This window comes from Ooceraea biroi, chromosome 4 (genome assembly GCF_003672135.1).
Source record: "Ooceraea biroi isolate clonal line C1 chromosome 4, Obir_v5.4, whole genome shotgun sequence".
In the NCBI taxonomy this organism is placed as follows: domain Eukaryota; kingdom Metazoa; phylum Arthropoda; class Insecta; order Hymenoptera; family Formicidae; genus Ooceraea; species Ooceraea biroi.
The window spans coordinates 9,595,663-9,621,782 of NC_039509.1; the positions used below are offsets into that span (position 1 = coordinate 9,595,663).

Consider the following 26,120-nt stretch of genomic DNA (forward strand, 5'->3'; position numbering starts at 1 on the left):
CGACGGAAACAGAGCAAGCTGCGCTTCTCGCAGGTCGCTGAAAACCATGCCACGAAAATGTGGGTCGGCGACCCTTCTTCGACAAAGTTCTCTCTCTCACTCTCTCTCTCTACTCCCTTACGCTTTCTCACTTGGTATTCCATTGACTGAGACCGCAACTTGGCGGTCAACCAAAACCATTTCGTTTTTTTATAACTTTTTTCCGTGATATATCACTGGTCTGGTAGGTATCTCGATCGTGCGCGACGATTTCTTTTTTTCATCGCGAAAGCTTTTTCGCAGCGAAAATTGTCCTTCGTACGGTCGATTTGCATTTGTTTCCCGGGGATGAATGGTGCGGTGAACGGATTTGTGGTGTGTCGCCCAGCGGTCGGGTGATTGTTCAAAAACGCTGGTGTGTGCGTCCTATTTCAAGGTAATACGTAGTAATTTAACGTATAGTACTGCTTCCGTGTTAGCGGCCTGGTTATTCGCTGTTTTGTACAAATTTCCGAAATTAATGCGCAACTCTATGTACACTGATATCAAAACCGGTATGGATGTATCGCTATTCCTATTGTAGTAATTTGATATTGATTATTGTAATTCTCTGTAATTACTACATGATATATTAATTATGAAACAAATGTGACTCAACATTTACTAGATAGAAAATGACATACTTTGACTATAATCCATCGAATTTTTTATGTTACTGTTTCATTGTAATTTTGACAAGTGTTTGATTGAACAAATGTGACAACATTATTTGCATCTTGTTAAACGAAACGTTGATTTTCAATAACTAAGAAAACTAAGTAAAATTTACAAGAAATGTTAAAAATGACGAATTCAACAATTATTCGTTTTTCAAGGAGAAGCTATTACATAAATTTCTTTCTTGTTCTTGTTCCGAGGTTATAAAGGAGCATAAATCTTATTTTATCTGACATTGCTCGATTCTAGCCGATCCCGCGCGTACAAAAACAGTCATCGCGCATAAAAACGAACATTGTCCGTGTTGGTCTGTAACCGGATAAAATTGCGGTGATTCTTTATACGCGCGTGTCAGAGCGAGTATTGCTCGCGATTTCTTTGATTCTCATGGTCGATCAAGTCATTCGCGTAGTGAAATCGGGAAAGGAATATTCTGACAGCAAACGGAAAGACGATCCTTTCTGAGGGTTCGTTGAATTTTAAGGTTCTGCGAAGAGTGGCGAATAGAGAAACTTGGGGGAAACTCAGGAAGATCGTTGGCGACAGGTAATTGCATTGCAAAATTGCACGCGAAGGTTTCTCGGTTGACTCGAGTATCCGTTTCTCGAATCCCCGTTATTGCCTGCCTGTTCATTTTCCAACTTAGGAGAGAGAAAGGAAAAGAGAGAGAGCGAGTACGGAATATTCTTATGTGAGAAGGAAAATGTTCTCCTTTGGCGCATTGCGTGAGGAATAATTAATCGAGATGTTGTCGATTGGTTAAAATATTATCTTGATATATTCTTTATACAACATTTGTATTTATATTTTAACGTCTTTTTTATAATGAAAATGTATAAAAAGTGTATTAAAAAAATACATTAGAGCTATTTTCTCTAGAAATAATTTTCCATGAGAACCCAATTACACGTTCAATTCCAATATACGACATGTCTAATTATAGGAGTTGGCCAAAGTTGACAATAAACCATCGAACAATATTGCATTATTGGCAGCAGGTGCTATAACATGCCTCTCGGCATGGATGGCGTTGAAATGACTATTGGTCGTAAAATATGAATACTCAGGTAGCGCCGAAGGGTGGGATAATTGTCTCGGGGTTTACTTGCAGACAGGTCTAATGTGATTGGTAGTTCCGGAACGGACGTAGGGGTTTCTCGGAGGACAATTGAGTTTGCGCTTGGCTGGCAATTACACTCTACGCTCGTTACGCGGTTTGACAAACTTTCTCGCAGCGGCAAAAGACGTCGTGTCCCGCGCGCCCGATTGAGGCCATTTTCGTTCAGTCGAAAGTTGCAGTAATTGCAAGGCAAAGTAGATTTCGCCGGTTCGCTCGTTCATCGCAACGTGCCAACTAAACAATAACAAATATTAAACGGTAGCGTGGAGAAAGGACGTTTCGCCTTTGATTTCGGAATAAGGGCTTAAATTGCTCTACTAATTCAGAATAACTCTGGAATTATAATTATATAAACAATCGATAATGTAATACAAAATATGAAATTGCTATATTTCTCTTTGCTTTTTCATGATCTAACTGATGAATTATCGATTATTAAACGTTTCCTAGGTAGTACGAAGCATTATATTAAGTATTATTGATTTATTAATTGTGTACATATTTAGTACAATCCATTATCAGAATCCATCAAATACTTCGTCGCTGCATAAATTATTGTGTTTAATTCCGCAATAAAAGCATTACTTTATACGATAGCTTTTACGAGTACTAAACTATTATGAGTCATAAATAATCATAAGAAAAGCAAATGCGCAAATAAGAAGCGAATATCCGCGAGTACGCGCGTGCTATATCTTTTGTTATCTTTATTAGGTAAAACCAGTATCTTCACGAGAGCATTCACCCGCTTTCGAATAGATCGCATAATTCATCTAACATTTTATGCGCGTACACTTGTTAACGTTATTTAAACAATGTCAATGACTGCATTCCCCGCCTTTCTTTGGCTGCGTTCCGATATTGACTGCCAGTACTGAAAAGCTATAGTTTATGTCACGTATACTATAGATTTTCAGTACTGGCAGTAATATCGGAACGCAGCCTTTATTTGATTTTATTTTTGTAGGTACAATTGTTTTCGTTATACATATATTCTATCGCGTATGAGGCATTATTTCACAAAAAATTTTATTTCGCTAAATACACGCGCGAAAAATAGCATATACGCAAATAAAACGTAAGTATTTTGATGCAAACAAACGCGCGCGTATACGCGTAACCCATTTACTTTATACCCTAATTTAATTGCGTTACTGGGTGCGTTACTGGGCATTATATGTATGCAACGTTTTGCCCATGATGTGGTGGTTACAGTTATTGGTTTATGCAGCTCTTGCAGTGTAATCATATTTCACGATAATGAATTTAAAATCCTAGTCGAGTACGTCGGCGCAAGGAGAGTATGTTGATGTTCGATGAAATATCATGGCACAATCCAATATGTAAGTTGGAACTGTCTGGAATAGCAAATATTAACAAACATAATACAAATTGCATTTATCACGTAATTATTTGATCTTGTATTGTAAAAGCATTTCTCGTATCACGTTTAAAATGATAAGATGATGCATCCAGGAAAAAAGTTTTATCGAAGTAGCACGTTAATCTTCTTTTTATCATTACAGAGTTTATTATATAAAGAACGTGCTATTTATTTATGGAGTTGGGTATTTATAGTTCCTTTCCTTATCGAGTGAAATGAGTTATTGGCAAATTATACACAGTAAAAAATTGTGCGTCCATATGTTAAAATTTTCTTGTGTTACCACGTTTTGATTACTACTTTAATGTAAAATTAATATACAACTGATATGTTATTATTTTTATAACATTTTTATATATTATATTTATGTCAACTTAATACTTTATGTATGTCTCTTAGAAATGGAATATTATTTTGAGTGCTTTTAACACAATCATTTTAAATAATCAAAATGTCTCAGTTTAACATATTGTATGAACGAAAATGTTTTATCAACATTTCTGACGAGAGAGAGTTATTGTAACTACTCTTCCTTTTCCATGTAGTTTTAATTAATTTGTATATTATTTTTACACTTAAAGTCATAATAAATGTAAAGTCAGTTGGGTTAATTACTTAACATTTGTAGTTTGTCAATAAGTAACACACGACGAATGAGTTTCTTTAACTTAAAATTTAAAGTGGCCTTTCTGGGACATGCAAAAAATGTTAAAACTAACATTTTAATTTTTACTGTGTACATGTCAGATAAAATAGCGTTGAATTTGCATAGACCCGAAATATTTGTAATGTTATTATGCGACAATGATTGTGATTGAAATATCGTCTTGTAAAATGTGAAATTGGCCAAGTTCCATGTCGACGTTAGAACACTCTTATTTATAATGTTGATCGAAAAGGAAGATAGTTACAGCGCGTCTCTTTGTGAGGGGATAAATCAAAATGACAAATGATAGAATCATCATTAACGAAACTTCACTCGCTCTTTCGTTGCATCATATTGTTATCTATGATGCGTGATGCGTGATGATAATAACGTGAAATAAGAAGAAATCTTTTTGCTTGAAATCACTTGTCATATTTCTCTGATAGTCGGTCCGTTCGTTGTAATTCTTCAGTTGCTTCTGTAAATTCTTGATAATTTATGATATTGTGCGTATTAATCTGACTGCAAAAACACCTTGCGAAATCACCTTGCTTTTACATCTCCGAGCGACATAATTTCATAAAACAATTGTCATGTTTTCGTCGGTAAAACCATTTCTAGAGTAACTATAATTTTATTTGCATGATTAGATAAGTATTTGTTAACTAATACATCTATGACGTTACAGATAAATATCATTCTTTCTAGTATAATTAATAAATAAAATAAACATCTAAAAAATATTCTTACAATTACTATACAGGGTGAGGCACCTAAAACAGGCCACCTGAATATCTCGGCTGTTATTGGTAATAGAAAAAAATGTGTCAGACCAAACTTGCATGGTTTCGAGGGATACATAATTTGTTCTAAATAGTTTTTTATTAGGTGGACGCGTAGAGGTCATATGAAGGTCAACTTCGTTTTTTAAACGGTATGATGTTTTTTTACGTACCATCTAGTAGAGCGTTTGAAGATGCGCACATTGATCTACGGGTCAAAATCATTCAAGGTCACTGAAGGCCAACTGCAAGGGAAAATAATTTACTTTATTGTTACGTCCAGAGCTCCGTGAGCTCGAAGGAAGGGCGCAACAGGACGCCTCTCGTATCTTGTGGCGGTCAGACCCCAAAACACGAGTCGGACTGACCACTTGCTCCGGCCTAAAGGTCAACGACCACGGAGGTCGATTTTACCGTAGGCCCTGGAACGGTCTGTCCGTTGGTCCCTTTTTAGGTCAGGGAAACTGAATCCCTTTTACCTGGGATAGGACCCGTACGATCTGGGAAGGCGGAGACGAATAGAGGGAATTAAAATGAATAATACATCGGTGACTAGTTAACTAATAAACATTTTATTCTAAAGAAAACAAAGTATGTCTAAAACATATTTGGTTGAAAGAAATTTAAAGTGTATGTGTTGTTTTGTGTCTATACAATGTGTGAATTGAAAATGTGGTTTACTCGGAAATTATAATTAATTACAAATTGAAAACTAAACATAAGCGGAAATTAAACGCTTTCTTCCTAGATCAATTTTCCAAACTGAGTCTATTTAAAAAAAAAACAAAAACTAAAGGAGAACAACTTAACTAATAAAGTAATATATAAATGAAAATTACGGCGACTGATCTATTTCTAATTCTATTTCTATATTAACACTAATCATTACTTAAAAAATACCGGTGGAGGAGAGAGGCAGGGAACAGGATGGGATATAGGTGTCCTCTGACAATCAGAGGGATCCCGACGTTTGGGTCGGTGTTCCGAAGAGCGGCCCCGAGAGAGGGAATAGGACAAAAGTCTGGGTCTATCATAATGGCATTAGGTGGTAGAGGGTGAATGACTGGAGGGAAAATGTGGAGGAATCGCTCTCTTAGAGTCACTAGTGAACGCTGGATGAACTCTTCGAGTATGTCGTCATCCCTGACGGGCAACGGAGAACGAGGAGGAGAAGGAGAATTTGCAAAATTCTCCAAATCGGCAGGTTGCACAGGCGAATAGCGTAGGGAGGAAGGAGCTGGAGAAATAGACGGAGAGTAACGGGGAGAGCTAGGAGGTGACACTTGAATGGATGCTCGCGAAGAGGATTCGGACATAGAGAAATAACACGAAAGGGGTGTAAGAGAAAAAGGAGGCGGAGATAAAGAGAGAGTGACGCTTGAAGGGGTTGAAGGACGCAAAGAGGAGCGCGAAGAAGAAACGGAGGGTGCGGAAAAAGAGACGCTTGAAGAGACAGAGAACGGAGAAGGTGTTCGGGGTAGGGGTTCCAGTATCTGAACGGAAGAATCAGGGGATGCCCGATGCGAGGTGGAAGATACTGTTTGGACGGAAAGGGCAGGGGAAGGAGGCTGAAAAGAATCTAATACTATAACCGATGAACTGGTCGAACACGCTGAGGGGGGCCGCGGATCGATCTCGGTCGCGATCTTTTTACGCGGTGGCTCCGTCGTTGAATGGCCCCCAGGAAACGACGCTTGGTCGCTGCTGGATGGTCCCGCAGAGGGAGACGGACTGCGTGATCGTTTGCCGGAAAACACTTAAAGGGGGATACAGGATGAGTCCAGGAGAAATGTATAGAAAAGGGGTAGAAGAGAGCTGAAGGAGAAATGTGAATGAAAATTGTCGATGAACAAACAAAAGGAAGAGAAGACAAAGAGTAAAGAAAAAAGGAGTGACAGCTAAAGGAAAACGCTCACTTGTATGCTGAAACTTGGAAAAATCCGTTTGTGCCAATGAACTGCCGTCGGGTGGATGGTGTAACGGTCAAATGCACGTCGAGTTGCTTGGGTGATATCTAACTCGCGCACCAAAGTTAGTGTTCACGGCCCGGCACTTGACTTCACAAAATTGTGTCGTTCGCGAAGGCTGACAAGGTACGTTCGCTAAAGCTGACAAGGTACCTTCGCTAAGGCTGACAAGGTACGTTCGTGGTCACGGACAAAAAATGGATGAGCTGCGTTCGCGAACACGGACAGAATGAAAAAGCTGCCCTCCGGAGTGGTCATCACCTTTTACACGATAGGGATGACGTGGAAAAGAGGTAGCTTTTCCGGGAACTGCGTTTTCAGGAAACCACCTTTCGAGGGCCGTTAGTTAATTTAATTGCAAATATGATCGGTTGGTCTATGAGGCGATAAACCGTCCACAGATGGTTTCTTTTTAAGCCGGAAGTACCGGTATGTGTGTGGCCGGACTCGCGGTTCCTGTGAGGTATCTACCCGGGGAATGATCCGGCACAGCTGTATCATTTTCTCTTCCAGGAAGAGTGATACACCGCGAGCCTACAGTCACGCGCGATCGAATTTGTTGCTTGTTTTTTTTTATAAATTGATCAGTAAGACCAAAGGGTTTGATATCCGGATCTAATATCGCGCCTGCCCGGACACGTGCGTCACAACCCGCGGTTCTTGTGAAGATATTTCCTCGGATCCGACACAGCTGTGTCACCGTTTCTTCTAATCCCTCACTGGGGCCCTATTGATCGCACGCGACCGGCTCGACGCGTTGCCTCATTGACCGACAATTAAAAAATATCACTAATTTCCTTGGAAGCAAGGAACTGTGCAGTCTCTGGACGTAACATTATATTACCTAGAGTTCCCTGCTATTGAAAATACCGTAAACTCAGAAATGAAAAAGTTCTAGCACTTAGAAATTTTAGCCTTCAGTGACCTTGAATGATTTTGACCCGTAGATCAATGTGCGCATCTTCAAACGCTCTACTAGATGGTACGTAAAAAAACATATCATACCATTTAAAAAAACGAAGTTGACCTTCATATGACCTCTATGCGTCCATCTAATAAAAAACTATTTAGAACAAATTATGTGTCCCTCGAAACCATGCAAGTTTGGTCTGACACATATTTTTCTATCACTAATAACAGCCGAGATATTCAGGTGGCCTGTTTTAGATGCCTCACCCTGTATAATGTATCTATACAAAATAAGTGTCAATGATAATCAATAAATGCAACGGAAATACTTTCCTATGTTGCATATTTAATTCAAATTCTACATATCACTTCATAGCTAATCTTTATTGTGTGGTAATTTCACTTTGTTAGCTAATAAAAATATTACAAGCAATCAGATTTGTCAGATCAGTAGTCGCGGCAGCGTTGGTTGGCACCGACATCGACGTTGTACGTAATTTACGCGACGAACATGAGAGAATGAATAATCGCATCACAAGTTTTCTATGCATACCGTTGGGTTTAGCAGTCCGATAAATACATTCAAACAGATTCAACTCTTCTTCGTCAACTCTTCCTGAATTTTCTGCAATGTCTTGCCCTTGGTCTCGGGCATGCACAGAAGCGTATACGGTATGGCGGTTAACAGCAACAGGGAATAGGTGTAGAACACGTACTTTTCCGTGATTAAATTGACCAGAGGCTGATAAGTCGCTACAGAGATGAAGGAGAAAATTCCGGCTGCGATGCTAGCGAAACAACTGGCTACGCACTTTATGTAAGGTTGAAAGACTTCACCAAGTATAGTCGTGGGTATCGATAAGATGCCGATAAAAACGGATACTTGAAAGAGTATCATCGCGAAAATCGGAAGTGGCTGGAGTTTGTCAGGGTCATAGCCTAAGTCGAGTAGTTGAAATTCCGTACCTAGGCAAACTGTTGAGACGATGACGGAAGAGGTGGAAGTGAGCATCAGTACCCGCCTACCGCACTTGTCGATCAGCAACATGGAGAATAGAGAGCTGACGATTCCGCAGGCAGTGACAATAATTACGACTACTGCCGGCTTTATAACGGTCACTCTACAGCTTCGCAGGATGGTTTCCATGTAAGATATCACGTTGTTCAGGCCGCACATTTGACTGTACATAAGAAGCGTCACCACGAGAAGTAACGCTTTCCAATTATGCGGAAATTTGAATTCCTTTAGGACGTCCATGAAGGGTAGGCTGTTGTTTATCTCGATGAACTTCTTCAGAGACTGTAGTTCCGAATCCACATCGCAGTCACGATGATACCAGAGTATCGACGCTTGCGCTTTCTCATCCGACTTGATCTTAACGAGATGATGCGGCGATTCCGGCAGCCAGATGAAAATAACCATTAGTATGACACAGAGTATGAGGCTTATACCACTGGAAATTTCCATTTTTAAATACGTGCCCATGATGCACATTATTAAATTGCCTATCGGTACTCCACTCATAGCTGCAAAAAAAGGATTTAATGCTCGTTAGTGTTTACGTACAATTGTATCTTCTAATATGTAGCATTTTTCACATTGCTTGAAATTATACTGCACAATTGTTCATAGCAATTTACGCGTATGTATGCACACATTCAGATGTTGGAACACGTACCTAGAAAGACCAAAGCCCCACGAATTTTTGGATCTGCGATCTCGCCTAAGTAAAGCGAAAAGCTGCTGTACATCTTTCCGAGGCTGATGCCACCCAGAAACCTAGCCGCATACAACCATTCCGCTCGATTAGCCAAGATCGTAAAGAGCCAGCAGAAGGCCAACAGCATACTGGTGATGAGAATGGTTGTTTTGGTACCGAAATAGTTGACAGTGATAGAACCGGTAATAGCGCCAACTAGACTACCCAAATTCAACAGCGAAATTATCCACGAGGCTTCGTGCATTGTTATATGAAAGCGGCCTTCATCCGAAGTTAGAGAAGCGACGTACGGTGAACTCCAACTAACCATCATTCCCAGTTGCAGCAATAAAAGATTAACTGAAAATTAGGAACATTATTTCATCGATTCTTCCTTATTTATATTTCTTTATATATATATATATATATATATATATATACACATATATATATCCCTCTAAAAAACCTTACAAAGGTAAAAGAATACGCCAAGTACATAAAAAAGCAAAATCAAATATGATGAAATCCATAGTTAACTAGCCAAGTACCTAGAAGCAATTCAGTTTGAGGATTTGTAATTTGAAATAATACTTGGCGTGCCCGGGTCGCATTGGACATGCATTCTTCTAAATTTGTATTGCCTTGAGTATTTTCACTAATGACTCATAAATCTTTGTATTTGGTAATATTAAAACAAATACGTTTACAGTTTTGCATATTAGCGGAGTGATTATAAATATCCCTTTTCATTACTTACTCTAATTTACACATACAGTTTACACAAAGTATAGGTAGGACGTACGTTTTAATGCGACCCGGGCACGCCAAGTATTATTTCAAATTACAAATCCTCAAACTGAATTGCTTCTAGGTACTTGGCTAGTTAACTATGGATTTCATCATATTTGGTTTTGCTTTTTATGTACTTAGCGTATTCTTTTACCTTTGTAAGGTTTTTTAGAGGGATCTCATTACTTTTTGTAAAATTTTTTATATTTCATTAATTTTTAATGTTTTTATAGAAAAGTACACAAAAATAAAAAATAAGGTACCGAACAATGAGAGTCACTGCATAAACATCGAGCTTTACCAAGTTCAGTGCATAGACGTCAAGCGCTAACGTATAGCTTATCTGGAATTCATATCATTTGACATGTCACATAAACTTATGATTAAACTATTTCAGGAACTAAAGCCATAATAAAAAATCTAACGGCACTTTTATAAGATAATATGGGTGCAAGCTTTCGGTTGCGACCACTCCAAATAAAAATGATTCAGTCAATCCTGAAATATTGTAATTGAATGTTAGAATTGTGACGTTTCGTTCTTCTCCTTTTCCGAAATCAGGTTCAGACTCACGTACATATGTTCGCACATACACATTCAAAGCGATTTTGTACTTTTTTTTTCGTTGCACCACATCGACGACGACGACGACGTTGCACCACGTTGCCGTATGACGTTACAGCACGTCAATGCGGTGCAACGTCGTCGTGCAACGTCGTGCCTCCCTCCCTCTTTCTTTCTCGGTTTCGTTCTATGAGTAAATGTTCCAAAATATATCTTAAATTTTCATAATTTATATTTCACAATTAAAAGAATCATCTAATTATCATTGCAACGCTATCACGATGATTTCATTTAAAACAAGTAAATTAAAAATTTTTTATAGCTTATTCAATTTATATCTTTGTCGTAAGAAAAAACATTTTCCATGTATTTTTAATTACGAATAAATTAAATCGCGCATGTATGAACGCATGTGTGAATGCAAGCTTGAGGGACAAAATCGCTTTGCATGTGTATGTGCGAACATATGTACGTGAGTCTGGAAATGGAAAACGGAACTTCGCAGTTATAATATATGATTATAATTGACTAAGGATTGACTGCATCAATCTTATTCAAATTGGTCGCAATCGAAAGCTTGCATTCATATTATATAATAAAAGTGCCGTTAGATTTTTGATATCGGTTTTAGTTCCTGAAATATTTTAATCATAAGTTTATGTGACCTGTCAAATGACATGAATTCCAGATAAGCTTTACGGTAGCGCTCGACGTTTATGCAATGAATTTGGCAACGCTCGACGTATATGCAGTGATGCTCATCGCTCGGAACCTTATTTTTTATGTACTTGGCGTCGCGACGCTACCGCGTCGCTTGATTTCTTTCGCAAAAAAGTTTTACAAGCGATTCTTATTTATTATTTATTCTTCGTTTATATATTTAAATTTGTAATGCAGCTCTAAATTTTTACAAAGAAAAAAGTTTTGGCGCTGCTAGTTTAACTATTTTGTTTCATATGTTGTAAACCAGCAGCCAAGTTTGTTAAAAATTTAGAGCTACATTATTTTTTCCCTAAATACGACAGAAATTATGCAACTTCCTAATATTACAATAATGCTTTTTTGAAATCCCGATAACTGAATTCTTGTCTTATGTTTTAAAGAGTAATTTGTATTCTCAATTGGCGGGTTTTTTGATATTGTTACTTTTGTAGAAACTTTTTTAAATACGAGTTAATTAATAAAATGTAATTTTTTTATGTGATATTTTTTCCATTATTGTCACGATGTTTTGATATCCCAACTATTATTCTCGAAACGATGTTATCTTAGACTTTTTCCATCGCATCAAGCATTGTGTGCACTTGGCGTGTTTTTTTTACCTTTTTTAAGAAAAGATAAGTTTTGTGTGGATATCACAACTTTTTTAATTTGGTTTTCAGTTGGTACTTAAAACAATTGTTTCCGAAAAGAAAAGGATTTAATTCTTACTTAAAGGATTGACGCACTAAATTACACCACAAAATAGCTGTTAACGAAAAACATAAAAACGGTTAGCAAACAAAGCCTTTAATAAACAACGATAGACTTGCTGACAATTCGTTACGTGACAAATTCTAATGTGCCTTAATAGCCATAGAAACAGACTGACATAAATATAATAATAAATAAACGATAACGCGAGACACTACACGCGTGTCTCTTAATGCTAATTGGAAAATGCAAGACGATAAGAAAATTGCAACTCATTCGCAGCACATTAACTACATATACATATTATGCTAACTCGCAGAGCACTAAAGGAAACTAAAGCCGAAGTCATACGATTTCCGTGCTTGCTGTCTTATATGCCTTATACAATATCTGCTTGATATGATGCCTAGACCACTGTATAAAAGCGTAAAACGAAACTGATTGCTATAGTGCAGTGAATTAGTTGATAGCGTATTCATAGTATACTGAACGTTGCTGATACAGTCTCTTGATCACATTCACGTCATTGTCTCCGACGCACTGATTGGTGCATGCAAGGAATCAAGTACGAAATAATGCACTGTAGTAAACATGGAATCATGCACGCCATTATGCCGCGTTCAATGCACAGAGGTACGTAACGTGCACCAAAGCAAGTACAGCAAGGTAGCATACTAGGCAACAAGCACAGAAATTGTACCGTGTGACTTCGGCTTAACACGTTGACTGCCACGTTGATCACTTGTGACCGGAGCTTACGGAGCTTTTTGAGAACCAAAATTTGCAATATTTTTTTGATACATCACAGACATTCATTTTTTTTTATACTTGCGAGGTCGTTGTCGAAAAATAGTTTATCAAGAGTAACTGAATGTACTGTGGAATGTATGGTGGTCACTGGTGATTATGGTGATGTGATCTTATTTAATCATATTACTTAATATTTTGTCATTGTATGTTTAGAATATTAAAAATTCTATTGTGGCCCCCAGGGCAAAACATACAAAACTTGCGTGGCAGTCAACGTGTTAATAGAGGCAATCGGAGTAGTAATCACTCATAGCATTCAAATTCAATTATCAATTGCAGCAATCGCATATAGCATTCAAATTTTCAATCATTCATACTCATTTTCATTCGCATTTATTATACTGTTCACAAATCGCAAGATGCATTTCGCACAAAAATATTTATAGATTTTGAAAATTGCATAACAAGTTTCGAGACGCTTAAATAACATATAATACTTAATACCATGAATATACATTAATATATATTTTTATAAAAGTATAAAAAATGTTTTATATAGGTACCTCCGATACCAGCGACCCATTGAGGCCACATTGTTTTCTTAACTTTCTCTTTCTCCATGTTTTTATCCATGATGAGTTTTCTGAAGTCTACTTACGACTGACTTTCTGCATGGCGCTACAGGTGTATTATACTTACGACTACTCGTCGAGACGCAAGAGTTGACGCACAAATCGTGATAACTATCTTTGAGATAAATATTATAATACCATATAGACTCGTTCAAATTCAAGTTTACCAAGCGCGGAATAAACCCTTACCTTCATTTGCAATCACTGACGTTATAACTTCTAACGGTACAATTTAATACAATTACAATTTAATTAATATAGTTTAGTATAATTTAATTAATAATAAATAGAAATTGTTCATGAATATGTTTAATAATTAAAGAAGTTTCGGTTTCCTTATCTGAAGGTCAATAGTATATTGTATCTTGTATATTGAACAACGTACCGAGTGCATAAAAAATGTATATAATATGTAAATGTGTGTTAATTTTTTAGATTCGAAACACGAGTGAGTGAAACTTTTAAGATAGAAACAAATATAAAAAATAATTAGTGGATGATTTACTTTCCATCCCATTTGATAGTACATATATTTCATTTCTCAATATCTTTTTCAATATTAGTTGGTCGTTAAGAGTATTTAGATAAAGAAGTCAATTGTAATAGATAATAATTTTGTGTTGCGATCGAATTTATAAATAGAATTATAATTTATATATGAAAGATAAGGAAATAATATTATATTTGATGGTAAAGTTCAGATCAGAGGCGACTTCACCGATTTCAATGATCTTGATACATATTCTCAAGAATATGGCTCTGACTAAATTGCAAAAAGTTTTAGCTATCGCTTGTTTATTATAGAGTTATGAAGAATTGTATGATTGAACGAACTTACCAAGTGAAGTTCGATCCTAATTATGTCCTTGGTCTCGTCCGGATGGAATAACTATGTAGTCGTGCTCCTGCACGCACCTCGACAACAGTGTTCAAAGAACCGCCAAAATAAAAAGCGGTTCATCACCTCGCGCGTCCCGCGTTGCCGCGGCGCGTCTGGCGCTGCTGCGCGCGCCGCGCACCTCGTGTACTCATAAGTTGAAAGAAAATTCAATTAGGCAAATCGCGAAAAACTGGGAGGGCGAAATAAAAAAGGAAGGGAGGTCCATCCGGACGAGACCAAGGACATAATTAGGATCGAATTTCACTTAGTAAGTTCGTTCAATCATACAATTATGTTCCTTAGGTCTCGTCTGGATGGAATAACTATGTAGCTGTTTAAAGCAGCGATTTGCCGCAGAACAGGACGCCCAAAGTAGGGAACCAAAATAGGAACCGGAGAAAAATAAAGGTTGGCGGCAAGAAAAGAATAAAAGAGCAATGCCGCCATGCAGGTGCTATGCACACATGTGCCAGCGGAAAATGGAATGACAAAATCGCACCTTGTGAAAAAAGAAAGAGGATACCAAACAACTCCTGGGCTGAGTAGCAAAGACTCAGAACTCACTCGTGCGACCTTGTTGCTATAGCTCCAAAGGACCACCGTCTGCCGAAAAGTAGCGCCAAACATATGGTGATGTTGACTGGGCAGGTAATCCTGGATAGATCCGGCAATGTAGCCGCGTATACGAGCTATGAGGAGATATAAGCTAAGTCCTGTAAAAAGACGTAGAACCTAGAGCTGAATATACAATCAAAAAATGAAGCACATTAGATATGTCTAACCTTCTCGGTTGCGGAATTAACGGCGAGTGAAAGAGTCCGAAGGCAGCAGTACTGCAGAGAAGGAAAAAGGAAAAGATACGCGTGATCTTCAACGCGAAGATAAGGAAAGGGTTGAACGACAACCTGACGCTAAGATGAAAAAACGAAAAAAGATATTGCGGGTGGAACAATAAACCGCAAACCGAGGAAAACGGTAAAAATGATCCTCTTGTCATGCAGAGAGATGACGACATCATGAGAATTAAGGAAATGGAGTGAGACTCCCAGGGGGTCGGAACCCGCTGACCTGCCCAGAGGGCAGGAAGGGGAAAAACGTCCCGAGAGAAAGGAACTCGGTGGCAAAGCCATATAGGTAAACATGAGACCACTCGGAGAGTCCATTGGAAGGGTGAATGAGACGTGGTCATCGTAGCCAAGGCAACATGGGCACTGCCACTACCGTGAGCAGGAAATTCGAAACCTTGAGGAGAGCAGATAGAAAAAAGAGGCGTCTACGGACGCTGGCAAAAGTATCGCCACGAACAAGGCGCAAGGGAAAGTTGTTCGAGCTGATTCAGAAAAGGGATAAAGAGCGGAGAGTAGTCAAGGGTGCCGACAATAAATGCCAAAGGCAAGCAACTCCGCAGGCCGTCTCTGAAAAAATACCGATCTGCAGTCCAAACCAGATAATAATCCTGAGAAGAGATGAGAAAAAGAGATAGCCAAAGGCAGGGCCACAATGGAGCCCGAACACAGGAAACAGACATGACGAACCCGATTTATGGATTGTATGTCCGTACGAACCGAACCGGAGTACTGGAATTGTGCCGGACTGCGACATCCTCAGAGGCGAGGCCGCAACGATCGTTGGGAGATCTGCAGGAAAGCGACGACCGACGTTGGTCTCTAGTATCACAAGGAGACACGATGAACAGGCTTTCGAGGGTTTCCGAAGAGTCACCAGCTCCCGCTGCCGTCGTCCGCAGACGTCATAGTCTTCGTGGCAACAAGGAAAAATCGCCGAGGATTAAGCCCTCCGGAGAGGGGATGAACGGGTCCAATGCCAATGCCGGGGCCTGAATCGGCCGGCCGTATGACGAGGCGCTGCTACTAGTCGGAAGTCTTCAAGATCGGAATCTACTGCAAGATTCAACCACGGCGATAGAATCGTCTATGAAGGACAACCAAAATGCGTAAAACACTAAAAACTAAAAGTGAACCGATCCTCCGAGTAGCACTCGCTGTGTCGCAAAACGAGAAGTGGGAGAAAAGAAAAAGAGGGGCGCAGTATAATGAAAGGCCCTCAAAGGAATCTCAACCAAACGCGATAAAGCGTTACAGGCCGCTTAACAGTACTCCAGGAAACGATGGAGAGTCAAATAGCGTTACCACCACTACAGCGTTACTACCACTACAGGGTTACTACCGCTAGTCGTGTGCGAGTGTGTGTGTATGTACGTAACATGTGCGTACGCACACCCGCACGAAGACCGCCCCAAAGTTCAAAGGTGCATTCGGAAGGATACTCATCTAGAGAACCTGAAGGGAGCTCCAAAAACTGAGCTGTAAAACGGGTAAGCAGCGAGCATATAGTATGCCGCAGGCGCAGGAACCAAAAACTTTTGCGTTCCTGGCTGACGTTGCCAATTGCGACTGAAGATGGCGACCAGTCGCAAGACCTGGAGAAGGTCTTTTAATATAGCTAGTCTGTCCCGCAAAGGTACCCGTAACAACTGCACGGACTGCTAGAGAAAGTGCAAGGGGTGTAAAGAAGCCGAGAAGCAACACCGCGAGCGCACCTAAAGCCCCTAAAAAGCGCAGAAACATTGCGTTCCTGGCATCACGTGATGGAAAATAGGCGTCGCCAGCAGGATGGGCCATGTGAGCGCTGGGAGCAAAAATAAGGCGCGATAAGCGCAACTCCCGCAGGAGAAGATCCATAGTTGGCCACAGGACGGTTTCTCTCTCAGAGATGTCTGTAACAAACGCGCCCAACGATCCACAGGAACAATAGCGTCCCGGAACCCCAGAAATTATATGCGCACATATTTGGAGTGCGAAGAGTCTGGCCAGAGAAAAGGAAGACACTCATCCGGTGCACTGTGGCAACAGAGGTCAGCAATCCCGAAGTGCGTCCACTCTCTCAGCGTCAGTATAAAAGTTGGCCAATGTTCCGATGTGTCTGAGCGCTCAGCAGATCGTCGAGGCTCACGACGGAGCGCGATGGAGACAGCTCCAACGATAAGGCTGCTCGGCGAGCCAAGCCAACAGAGGGCGAACAGAGGCTCACCAGCCTGCCAAATAATAGAAAATGGATTTGTGACAAGCGTAAGTGGCAGGACAGTGCCCTTCTGTCCCTGTCTGCGACGTTATCGCCGACTGCCACTGGGAATTGCGGCGACATTACCGTCAACACCGTAGCCGCTGTCACATGGCAGCGAAGAATCCGCTGCCTGGAATTGAACTGGAGGCCCTCCGGTTGTGAAGCCTGCATCAGCACGCCGCTGCCACCGATCCGTGTTGCGTGGAAATATACGAAACTGGTGGCGCTGCTTCGATGGCCAACAAACCGGATGGAGAGATCTCCTTTGCACTGGCGACGGTGGCGGCTGGAACGGCGTTGGTGATGACGGCTGCGACGACGGGTCCGGCAAAGGGCCGAAGGACGAAACTCACCGACGGCTGCTGACAGCGACGCTAAAAGCGTAGCGGCGAGAGTCCGGCCAAAGTAAACAATTCCGTGAGAAGGAATTGCAAGAAAGGAAGATACAGAATCTCCTGGGTCGCAAAGGCCGATGGCGGTGACGAGCAGAGGAATGCTGGCTGCGCAATGCGCAAGCAGCAAACGTGCGTCGTCCTCAGGATCGTGCACGATGTCCGGCTCGCCTGATGACTGAAGGGGATAACTAGGCAACTGAGTCTCCACTGTCTGTGCATGAGACTAGTGCCTCCAGACCCTTCGACATTCCCAAAGCAGGTAGAGCGCTGATATCCTCTCTCCGATGCGAGTAGAGCACGGCAAGGTCCAAGACTCCTGAGCGCGGATGCGCCTGATTATTCATCAGGGAGCGCTGAATTCTCAGGAAGCAACTCCTCACCTCGGGTCCAGTGCAATAGCACACCGTACAGGGGAGAAAGAGAAGAGCGAGTGTCGTTCAAAGCGCCGGGCGTTGTTGCCGAACGCAGCAACACAGAAGGCTGCAGCGGGTACGTGAACTCCCCCATAGAATCTGGATTCAGAACGCTCGAACTGGCGACAGCCAGTGAGCAGCATACCGCATGAAGACGAAGGCGTAATCGTCGACAGCGCCAGAAGACATCAGGAGAATCCAGAAGAGGGGGGAGGAGCAGAAGAAACCGTCGGTTATGTCCTCTCTATCCAAATATCGGGAAGACTGGGTCGTGGAAAGGACATACCTGGTACGACGCCCCGGACGCTTATGCGATCGTCGGTTCTTCGATGCTCTGTGCTCAAAAGGCCGGTGGCAACGCCACGGTACCCGCTGAGAAAACCTTGCGCACGTGCGATGTCCTCCGCCGTCGAAAAATCCCACGGCGCTGCTCGGTGCCCTAATCTCCCGATGCCGCGAGCGCGCGTAGAGGTTATGTTCGCCGAACTGAAAAATAGCGTGAGACCTCTCCTTTTCGCACGGTCAGCAATGCTAACGCGTGCCACACAAGACCGCTGATGCTAAAAAAGGAAAATAGCTCACCTGAGATATCGAAGAAGACAGCATCGCCGCCGACGAAAACGAACACAACGAGCTATCTGCCAGCGAATTGACGTGCGAGCGATCTCGGTATCTATCCGCCTGGGAGGAAAAAACGACGATGGCGAAGCCTCCATTCTCTCGAACGTTTGCCTGCACGTTCTGCCCTGATGCCAAGGTAAAACGCACGAAACCGAAAGAGAAACTGGTGGAGAATTTCCACGAGACGCTGCCGAACCGACGAGCACATCCAAGGCTGCGCGCGTGATCTCGCCGTCTCAAGAGTAATTGTCCCGATAATAACGAGAATCACGTCTCTCGCACATGTCACATAAGCCTTTCGTCGTGCACTGATACCTCTACATCACTAGAGAAGAGGCCGAAGACAAGAATCACTGGGAAAAACAATATAACCTAAAAGACACTGTTATCTCGGATAACGAACAGAACACAATGAGTACACGAGGCGCGCGGCGTGCGCAGCAGCGCCAGACGCGCCGCGGCAGCGTGGGACGCGCGAGGTGATGAACCGCTTTTTATTTTGGCGGTTCTTTGAACACTGTTGTCGAGGTGCGTGCAGGAGCACGACTACATAGTTATTCCATCCGGACGAGACCTAAGGAACATAATTAAAGATAGTGATTGACCGATGGTTGGAATATAAGACTGCGTTCATTTCCGTATGAATTATCATAGAAAATGCTTGGGCAGGAGAGGGGCTTCTCCTGTTTTCTGGAATCATTATACAGTTCCCCATAGGTTGCCAACTTTCCATCAAAAATTAAAAGGTTTAGAGAGTTGTAACGAATTTCCAGGATTACATATTTTATCAAGAGACACGGTAGTGTCTCACGCCAAGTATATGCGCAGCGAGACCGACCGTGTACTGTTACGCGAAGCGACGCTTTCGCAGATACTCAGATTATTAGATCTCAATAACCGCTGAACGGATCAAGTTCAGAGTAGGCTCAATGAATAGCTTGGGGTCAAATTATGTAATAAAAGTGTTTTTATTTTTCTTCTACGTGCCCTACGAGCGGAGATATGGCGATGCAAAATCTGAAATTGGCAAATTTCACTTAAGAAACGTCATCATCATTATTATTATTATCGTCGTCATCGTCGTTTGTACAGTTCGTTCTTTTGAACTAGATGGCAGCAGCTAATATCGGTTTTCTCGCGTGCGCCAGAGATGTAAGATGCGATAAGAGAGCATGTACGACGCGGGCTGCAGTCCAGTTGATGCTTCAGATGCTTCAAAGAAAAGGGATAGAAAATGTTCTGAAACACTTGAAGCTGCAACACCACGACGACGACGACGACGACGACGACGATGATAGAGAGTGAGAGTGCGAGAGAGCGGGAGGGCAAGAGAGCGAGTGAATGAGAGAGCGAGAGGGCGAGAGAGCGAGTGCTATGCACGCGCTATTTTATTTTTCAATATTAATAATGTTTTCGAATAATAATATTCATCTATTATTTATTATATAATAAATACCACAAATCCTATTCTAAAAAAGGCGTTAAAGGTGTTATATTTATTTCATCGTGTTTCATCAATATACAAATTTGACAGAATTGACAGCTGTCGTTTTCATGTTCATAAGAAATAATAAATAAAATTGTCAATATAACCGCACTTACAGCCACTATGACATTCTGACATTCGCAACACGAAGTTCAAGTCACATGAAGTTCGAGCCAAGCGAGAGAACCAATCAGCATCGCGGAAAGGAGGCCTCAACTATTAGATAAAAAAGAACTTCACGAAGTTAACACGCCTCTTTTAGAATAGGAAATATGTAAGTTAATACTTTTAAAAACCTTGACTGACAGGACTATGGCTTTTATCTCCTCATATATTATAAAAAAGAATAACATATTTTACACTAAAAAATGTGTGAAATCACAACAAAATTACCTTTTTAAAAAAAGGTACAAAAAAAGCGCCAAGTATACGCGCTTTTTTTGTACCTTTTTTTAAAAAGGTAATTTTGTTGTGATTGATATTATCAATAAAATATATTTGCCACAATATTGAAGAAAACATTTATTAAACGTTTATGATGAATTTTCAGGATTATATATTTTATTGATATTATTAATAAAATATATTTGCCATAATATTGAAGAAAGCATTTATTCGTTTATAATGATTATAACGTTGGCGAAATAAAAATTCTGCTAAATATAATATTCTGCATAATGATTTTCTCGGATTCCGTATCGTGAAATATTTGTGTTTCACGCCAACAAGGTTCAATATTTTACATGCATGTACTACTCTCGAGATTAACAAAATTCATTTTATGGTTTACGGTTTAATGTATATAGTCATTCATTCATTGGCTAAACACTTCTAGGATTTCCAACAATATGATATGATTGTCTATTTTTTTAATTACAGTAAATAATGTGTTAGCAGATCGATCAGATACTGATTCGATAAATCGTTTAGTTTAAATAAATCTTTGCACCGAATGATGTAGAGTGGATTTTTCTTCACGTGAAAAATTGAAAATCCATGCGTAAATCTCTATTGAATTAATTTTGTTTAGTTTTTTTAATAAACAACGAGCGACGACTAAAACTTTTTGCAAGTTAATCAGCCACGTTCTTGATAATGTATGTCAAGGAATCGGTAGGACCCTAATCTGAACATTTACTCACTTGATCAATAATTCATTGGCTGCTACTGTACTTGTTTTTACTTATGCAAGATAAGAAATTTTGTTAAAGTGTTTAAATAACAACACTGATAACATTATCTAATGTCTAAATTAAGTGGCTTTGGATTTCTTCTCATGAATTGACCTGTATTAATATAATTGACCTATATTAATAGATAATGAAATTTTATGCTTTTAGAACAAAATATTTGCAATTAATTCGTAATTTGTAATAAGTTGAATTTAAGAGCAATTTGCTTAATTGATTATCGTAAGAAAAAAAGTTTTTATATCATACATTATACGTTATTAATAATAAATTTAGCTATATTTGAACATTGCACCGTATTGCACGGTTATATTCATTTACGAAAATATCTAATCGTATATAGACAAAATTTTAACAAGTTTAAATCACTATGCCACGATAGATTCAAAGCATCTTTATTAATGTATACCGCATTATCGTTTCTCGCTCCAGTGTCATAATCTTTTTCCGTTCGTGGATATTCGTTTGTGGATATCATTCTAGATTAATCTTAAATTTACTTACTCAATTATTTGTTTATTGTAGTCGCAACCGCTTTTATAACATATTCATATTTTTTGTCAAATCTTTTCCCTATAATCGTTTATGCTAGTACGTGTACTGGCAATATTTATAATATTAACACATGCACGCAAGAGTATGTATCTTTTACATTTGAATTCCTCCTAATTACACTGCCAATTATTACATCGAGCATCTCCAGAAAATTTAATTTGTTATACCATCTACAATTTCAACACAGTTCACCCGTTGCGACCTTTCTCTAGCACTTCCCGCGGCCATCATGTCTTGAATTTCCTATTAAAATCACGAGTAATTAATGTACAATATTTATATCAAACCTAAGTTAAAGTTTTCCAAGTCCAACAAAATAGCATATAATTCATTAAAGCCGACTAAGTTTTGTTTTTAAGAAAAGTGAGAAATACACAAACACATGGCACAGTGCGTAATACAGAACTTTTACCTGTAAAATTATCTAACGTAGCAGATTTACCTGTAATGTTTTTCCTTTCGTTTCCGGGATCCAAATAAGCGAGTATACAAGACTAATCATCATAATCGCAGCGTAGATCCAGAAAACATATTGGTGTCTCATGATATTCACTAGCGGCTGATAGGTCTTGGTAGCAATAAACGAAAATATCGCTGACGTGCTACTGCTTACAAATCCAGCTGTGCTCTTCAGATCGGATGTAAAGAGTTCACTCAGCATCGTGCTGGGCACCGGCACGAGCCCGAAGCAGAGCAACGTGAATATCAGCACCGACAAAATGACCAGCCACTCGAAATCACCGGGATCATAGCCGCAATCCAATAGTAAAAAATGCAAACCTAGCAAGAGCATACTGATCATCACGCTAAGTGACGAGATCGCCAGCAGAATCCTACGACTGTAACGATCGATACAGTACGCGCCAAGACATCCGAAAATAATACCTGCAAACAACAATAAATAACAAACCAATAAATCGAAGGGACATGAAAATACAGCTTAGTTATTAGTAGTTTAAAATAGAAGGCAAGGATTAACGTAGTATGGAATTAAAATAACATGATTATTGATAATAGAATCACAGTTGCATTCACCAATTGCATTCGCGATGACCACTAGGGACGAAGGCGCGATTGACGTAACCATCGCCTCTCTCAGGATAATCTCCATATAAAATATAATAGTGTTCAGTCCACTGAGTTGCATAAACGTAAATAGTAGTATTATTATCGTAAAAGAACGACGATTTTTCGGCTCCTTTATTTGTTTGAACCGTTTCCTTAAGGTTACTGCTCGTGTTGCTTGCACGAATTGTTCTATGTCCTCCAATTCGTATCTTACGTCGGCTTTTCGATGATACCACTGCATGGCTTTTTCAGCTCTAAGATTATAGATCATTATAGTATCGTATTAAAGCAAAAATGTCAATAATAATTATTATATTTTAATTATCATTTGATCACTGACTGAACATATCAAAATAAAATATAAGATTTTTCTGTAAAGCATTTATATTTCCCACAACAATGTTTTAATATTTAATTATCTTAATTAAATTTTTATATTTAAAGTAAAAACAATGATTAATTTATGTAAACTTTAAGTACTTTAAAAAGATATCGATAATTTTGAAATCTTAAAAGACACAATTTGGAAAGAATTTTCTGTATACATATTTTTTTCTCTCAGAATAAATAAAAGTTTTTTAGAATATTCCCTTTTCCTTAAAAAATTAAAATTGTTATGTAATTAAACGTATATAGTAAACGATTTTATGTCTATTTAATATTATATATTATATTACTTGTTAGTCAATTTGTATAGTAATAATTACGCATTTACTGTTATAATATGTTTCAATAAGCAACAATTAATTACGCGTTAAATCAATCGATAATTTATACTATACAATTATTAAACATAATATTGTGGGAAATTGATCGACTTTAAAGTGACCCGTCGTATTCTGAATACGGTGGAGAAATAGATCTGCATGTTTTTTCTTTGCCAAATCGTATCATAAGTCATGCAAATAATGATATCATCATTCGGTTGGAAAACATTCGCTGTTCGAGGCAGGGCCAGCCTTGCAGTGAATCTTTATATGACGAAATTTGAGGTCAACTTTAAACATATATCTAATAAGACAATTGTTCATATAATAATATTGTCTCTACCTTTCCATATTGTTACGTTGTATAAAATAATGTGGCGAATGCGGGAGAAATGGAAAAGTACCAACGTAGATTAATGTCACTATGAGACTGATGATACCGTAATAAGTCATTAATAAATTAGGACCCATTATGTTGCCGAAGAGTGTTCCCAGCGGCATTCCGTTGATAATCAGACCTACTAAAGCTCCGCGAATCGATGGCGCCGAAATCTCACCGATATAAAGCGGATAACAGGTGAACAGCATTCCCATTGACATTCCTAATTAGTGAGATATGACGTACGTGAAAGTAAGATCTCAAAGATAAATCCACAAATGTCAAATCAAAATGTCATAAGATTTCGCATAAAAGATAGTTACGATCAATGTTATTACCTGCAAGTATCCTAAAGACGTATAGCCACGTGACGGAAGTGGCAACAATGATGCAAGTCCATCCGACGATTAGTGGCAGTCCCGTTAAAAAGAGAGACATCTTGCTGCCAAGATACTCTACAAAAAGGGAGCCGATGATCGCGCCGAATAGACGTCCAAGTGGTAACAAAGAGGCTATCCATGATGCTTCCTCGTGCGTTACGGGAAACGGCGGATCGTCGCCGGTTAACAACGCCAAGTAAGGTGACGTCCAACCAACTCCGAGACCGATACTGATGCATAGCAGTGTCACTATGGTATAATAATTCACCGTATATCGCGGGAAAATGAGATGTGATATATTATTTCCGAAAATGTATGAAGAAAATATACATATACGCAGTGACACGTGATATTACATTCAAACTAGCATCTTGTCTTGAATAAATTTGAATCAATTTCGACGACGAGTTAACTGACCTATCAGAGTAACGAGCCATTGAGGCCACAATCGGACTAGAGCCTCCAACATTTTGGCACCACTATTTCGAATATATGCAATATTTATAGAATGATATAATAATAAGTAATAAGTTTTTAGAAAACTAAATATTTGCACAAAAGCATACGTACATATGATACAACGAGGAAATTATGGTTATCTCTGGTTGAGTTCGTTGAACTGTCACTTTATCGAACTCATCAGCACTTGTTTATTTCATACGGGCTACAGCACGAATATTTTTCATCTATTTAGTAGTGAAAATCACTTTTCAATGATGGAATACGTCGATCCTGCGATGAGTCGGTTGTGACATCTGTCGATATTACAAGTTTGGTTCGAGAAGAACGTCATTGCTCGGGGGTTTTGCTATATCAGATAAATACATTGTAAAATTATAATTATAAAATTGTGAGATCATGTTTTTACTTTTGTTTACTTGTGAAGTTTAAGTACTTCATAAAACAGTTTATGCTTTTTCCTAATATAAACGCTTCCCAGTATGGAAGCGTTCGTGAAAGGCGTCGCTTCGGCTTTTTAAAATTCAGGAAAAGCACATATTGCGCTGTATATTTAAAATTACATCGTCCGTTGTACTATGCAAGATTATTCTAGCGTGCATATTGCGGATTAATGTTGAATGCTATTACTCTCAATATCTTTGTATAACTAGTTGCGTACAGATATATTTGTGTATAAATAATTCAAATCACTTAATTTCTGGATAAACAATATTTTGTACAAACATTTTAATGTTTGTACATGTAGCATGTAATTTGTCAACAGCAAACGGCAATAGTAGAAAATTGTAGAGGTAGTAGAAAAATGTAGTAGAAAATTTTTTAAAAAACTGTATCGAATATAAAGAATGTGAGATAAAAATGTGATATATATAAAGAATTTCAATTTTATAATAAAATACAAAGCTTTGAAACAAAATGCTCAAAAACATCCATGATACAAAACAGTTGAACGAGAAGAACACTCGAAAAGAATTGATATTTTTATAAACTTGTAAAAAGCCCATCAGATTTTGATAAACTGCTGCTGTTAATGGCATCGCTCAAAGCTGAACGTTAAATACGCATGTAACAGCAATAGAAAAATTGTCGTACCAATTTGCGTAGAATATATCGTTAAATATTTGAACGCAACTCATCACAAAAATTAC

At 39.2% G+C, this 26,120-nt stretch overlaps 3 protein-coding genes across 6 annotated transcripts in view; 1 reads left to right on the plus strand and 2 right to left on the minus strand.

Annotated features, from left to right (window-relative positions):
* Positions 1–26,120, plus strand: part of LOC105282675 (disks large 1 tumor suppressor protein) — a 452,432-nt gene that overhangs the window by 30,675 nt on the left and 395,637 nt on the right. The window lies entirely within an intron of this gene.
* Positions 7,868–17,865, minus strand: LOC105282667 (facilitated trehalose transporter Tret1). Its single transcript, XM_026969158.1, has 3 exons — positions 13,284–17,865; positions 9,184–9,564; positions 7,868–9,031 (listed from the first exon to the last, which is right to left on the minus strand). Exons 1-3 carry the CDS (start codon positions 13,351–13,353, stop codon positions 8,097–8,099), a joined length of 1,386 nt encoding a protein of 461 aa, XP_026824959.1. The 5' UTR covers positions 13,354–17,865; the 3' UTR covers positions 7,868–8,096.
* On the minus strand, positions 20,839–22,917 carry LOC105282668 (facilitated trehalose transporter Tret1). The gene is made up of 2 exons (XM_020032731.2): positions 22,419–22,917; positions 20,839–22,219 (listed from the first exon to the last, which is right to left on the minus strand). Exons 1-2 carry the CDS (start codon positions 22,776–22,778, stop codon positions 22,130–22,132), a joined length of 450 nt encoding a protein of 149 aa, XP_019888290.1. The 5' UTR covers positions 22,779–22,917; the 3' UTR covers positions 20,839–22,129.

Coding starts and splice junctions, on each gene's coding strand:
- LOC105282667 (XM_026969158.1), bottom strand. CDS start 13,353: ATGGATAAAAACATGGAGAAAGAGAAAGTTAAGAAAACAATGTGGCCT. Junction 9,565..13,283: donor ATGGGTCGCTGGTATCGGAG/GTACCTATATAA, acceptor CCTAATTTTCAG/TTAATCTTTTATTGCTGCAA. Junction 9,032..9,183: donor TGGGGCTTTGGTCTTTCTAG/GTACGTGTTCCA, acceptor CTTTTTTTGCAG/CTATGAGTGGAGTACCGATA.
- LOC105282668 (XM_020032731.2), bottom strand. CDS start 22,778: ATGATCAGTATGCTCTTGCTAGGTTTGCATTTTTTACTATTGGATTGC. Junction 22,220..22,418: donor CGAAAGGAAAAACATTACAG/GTAAATCTGCTA, acceptor TGATTTTAATAG/GAAATTCAAGACATGATGGC.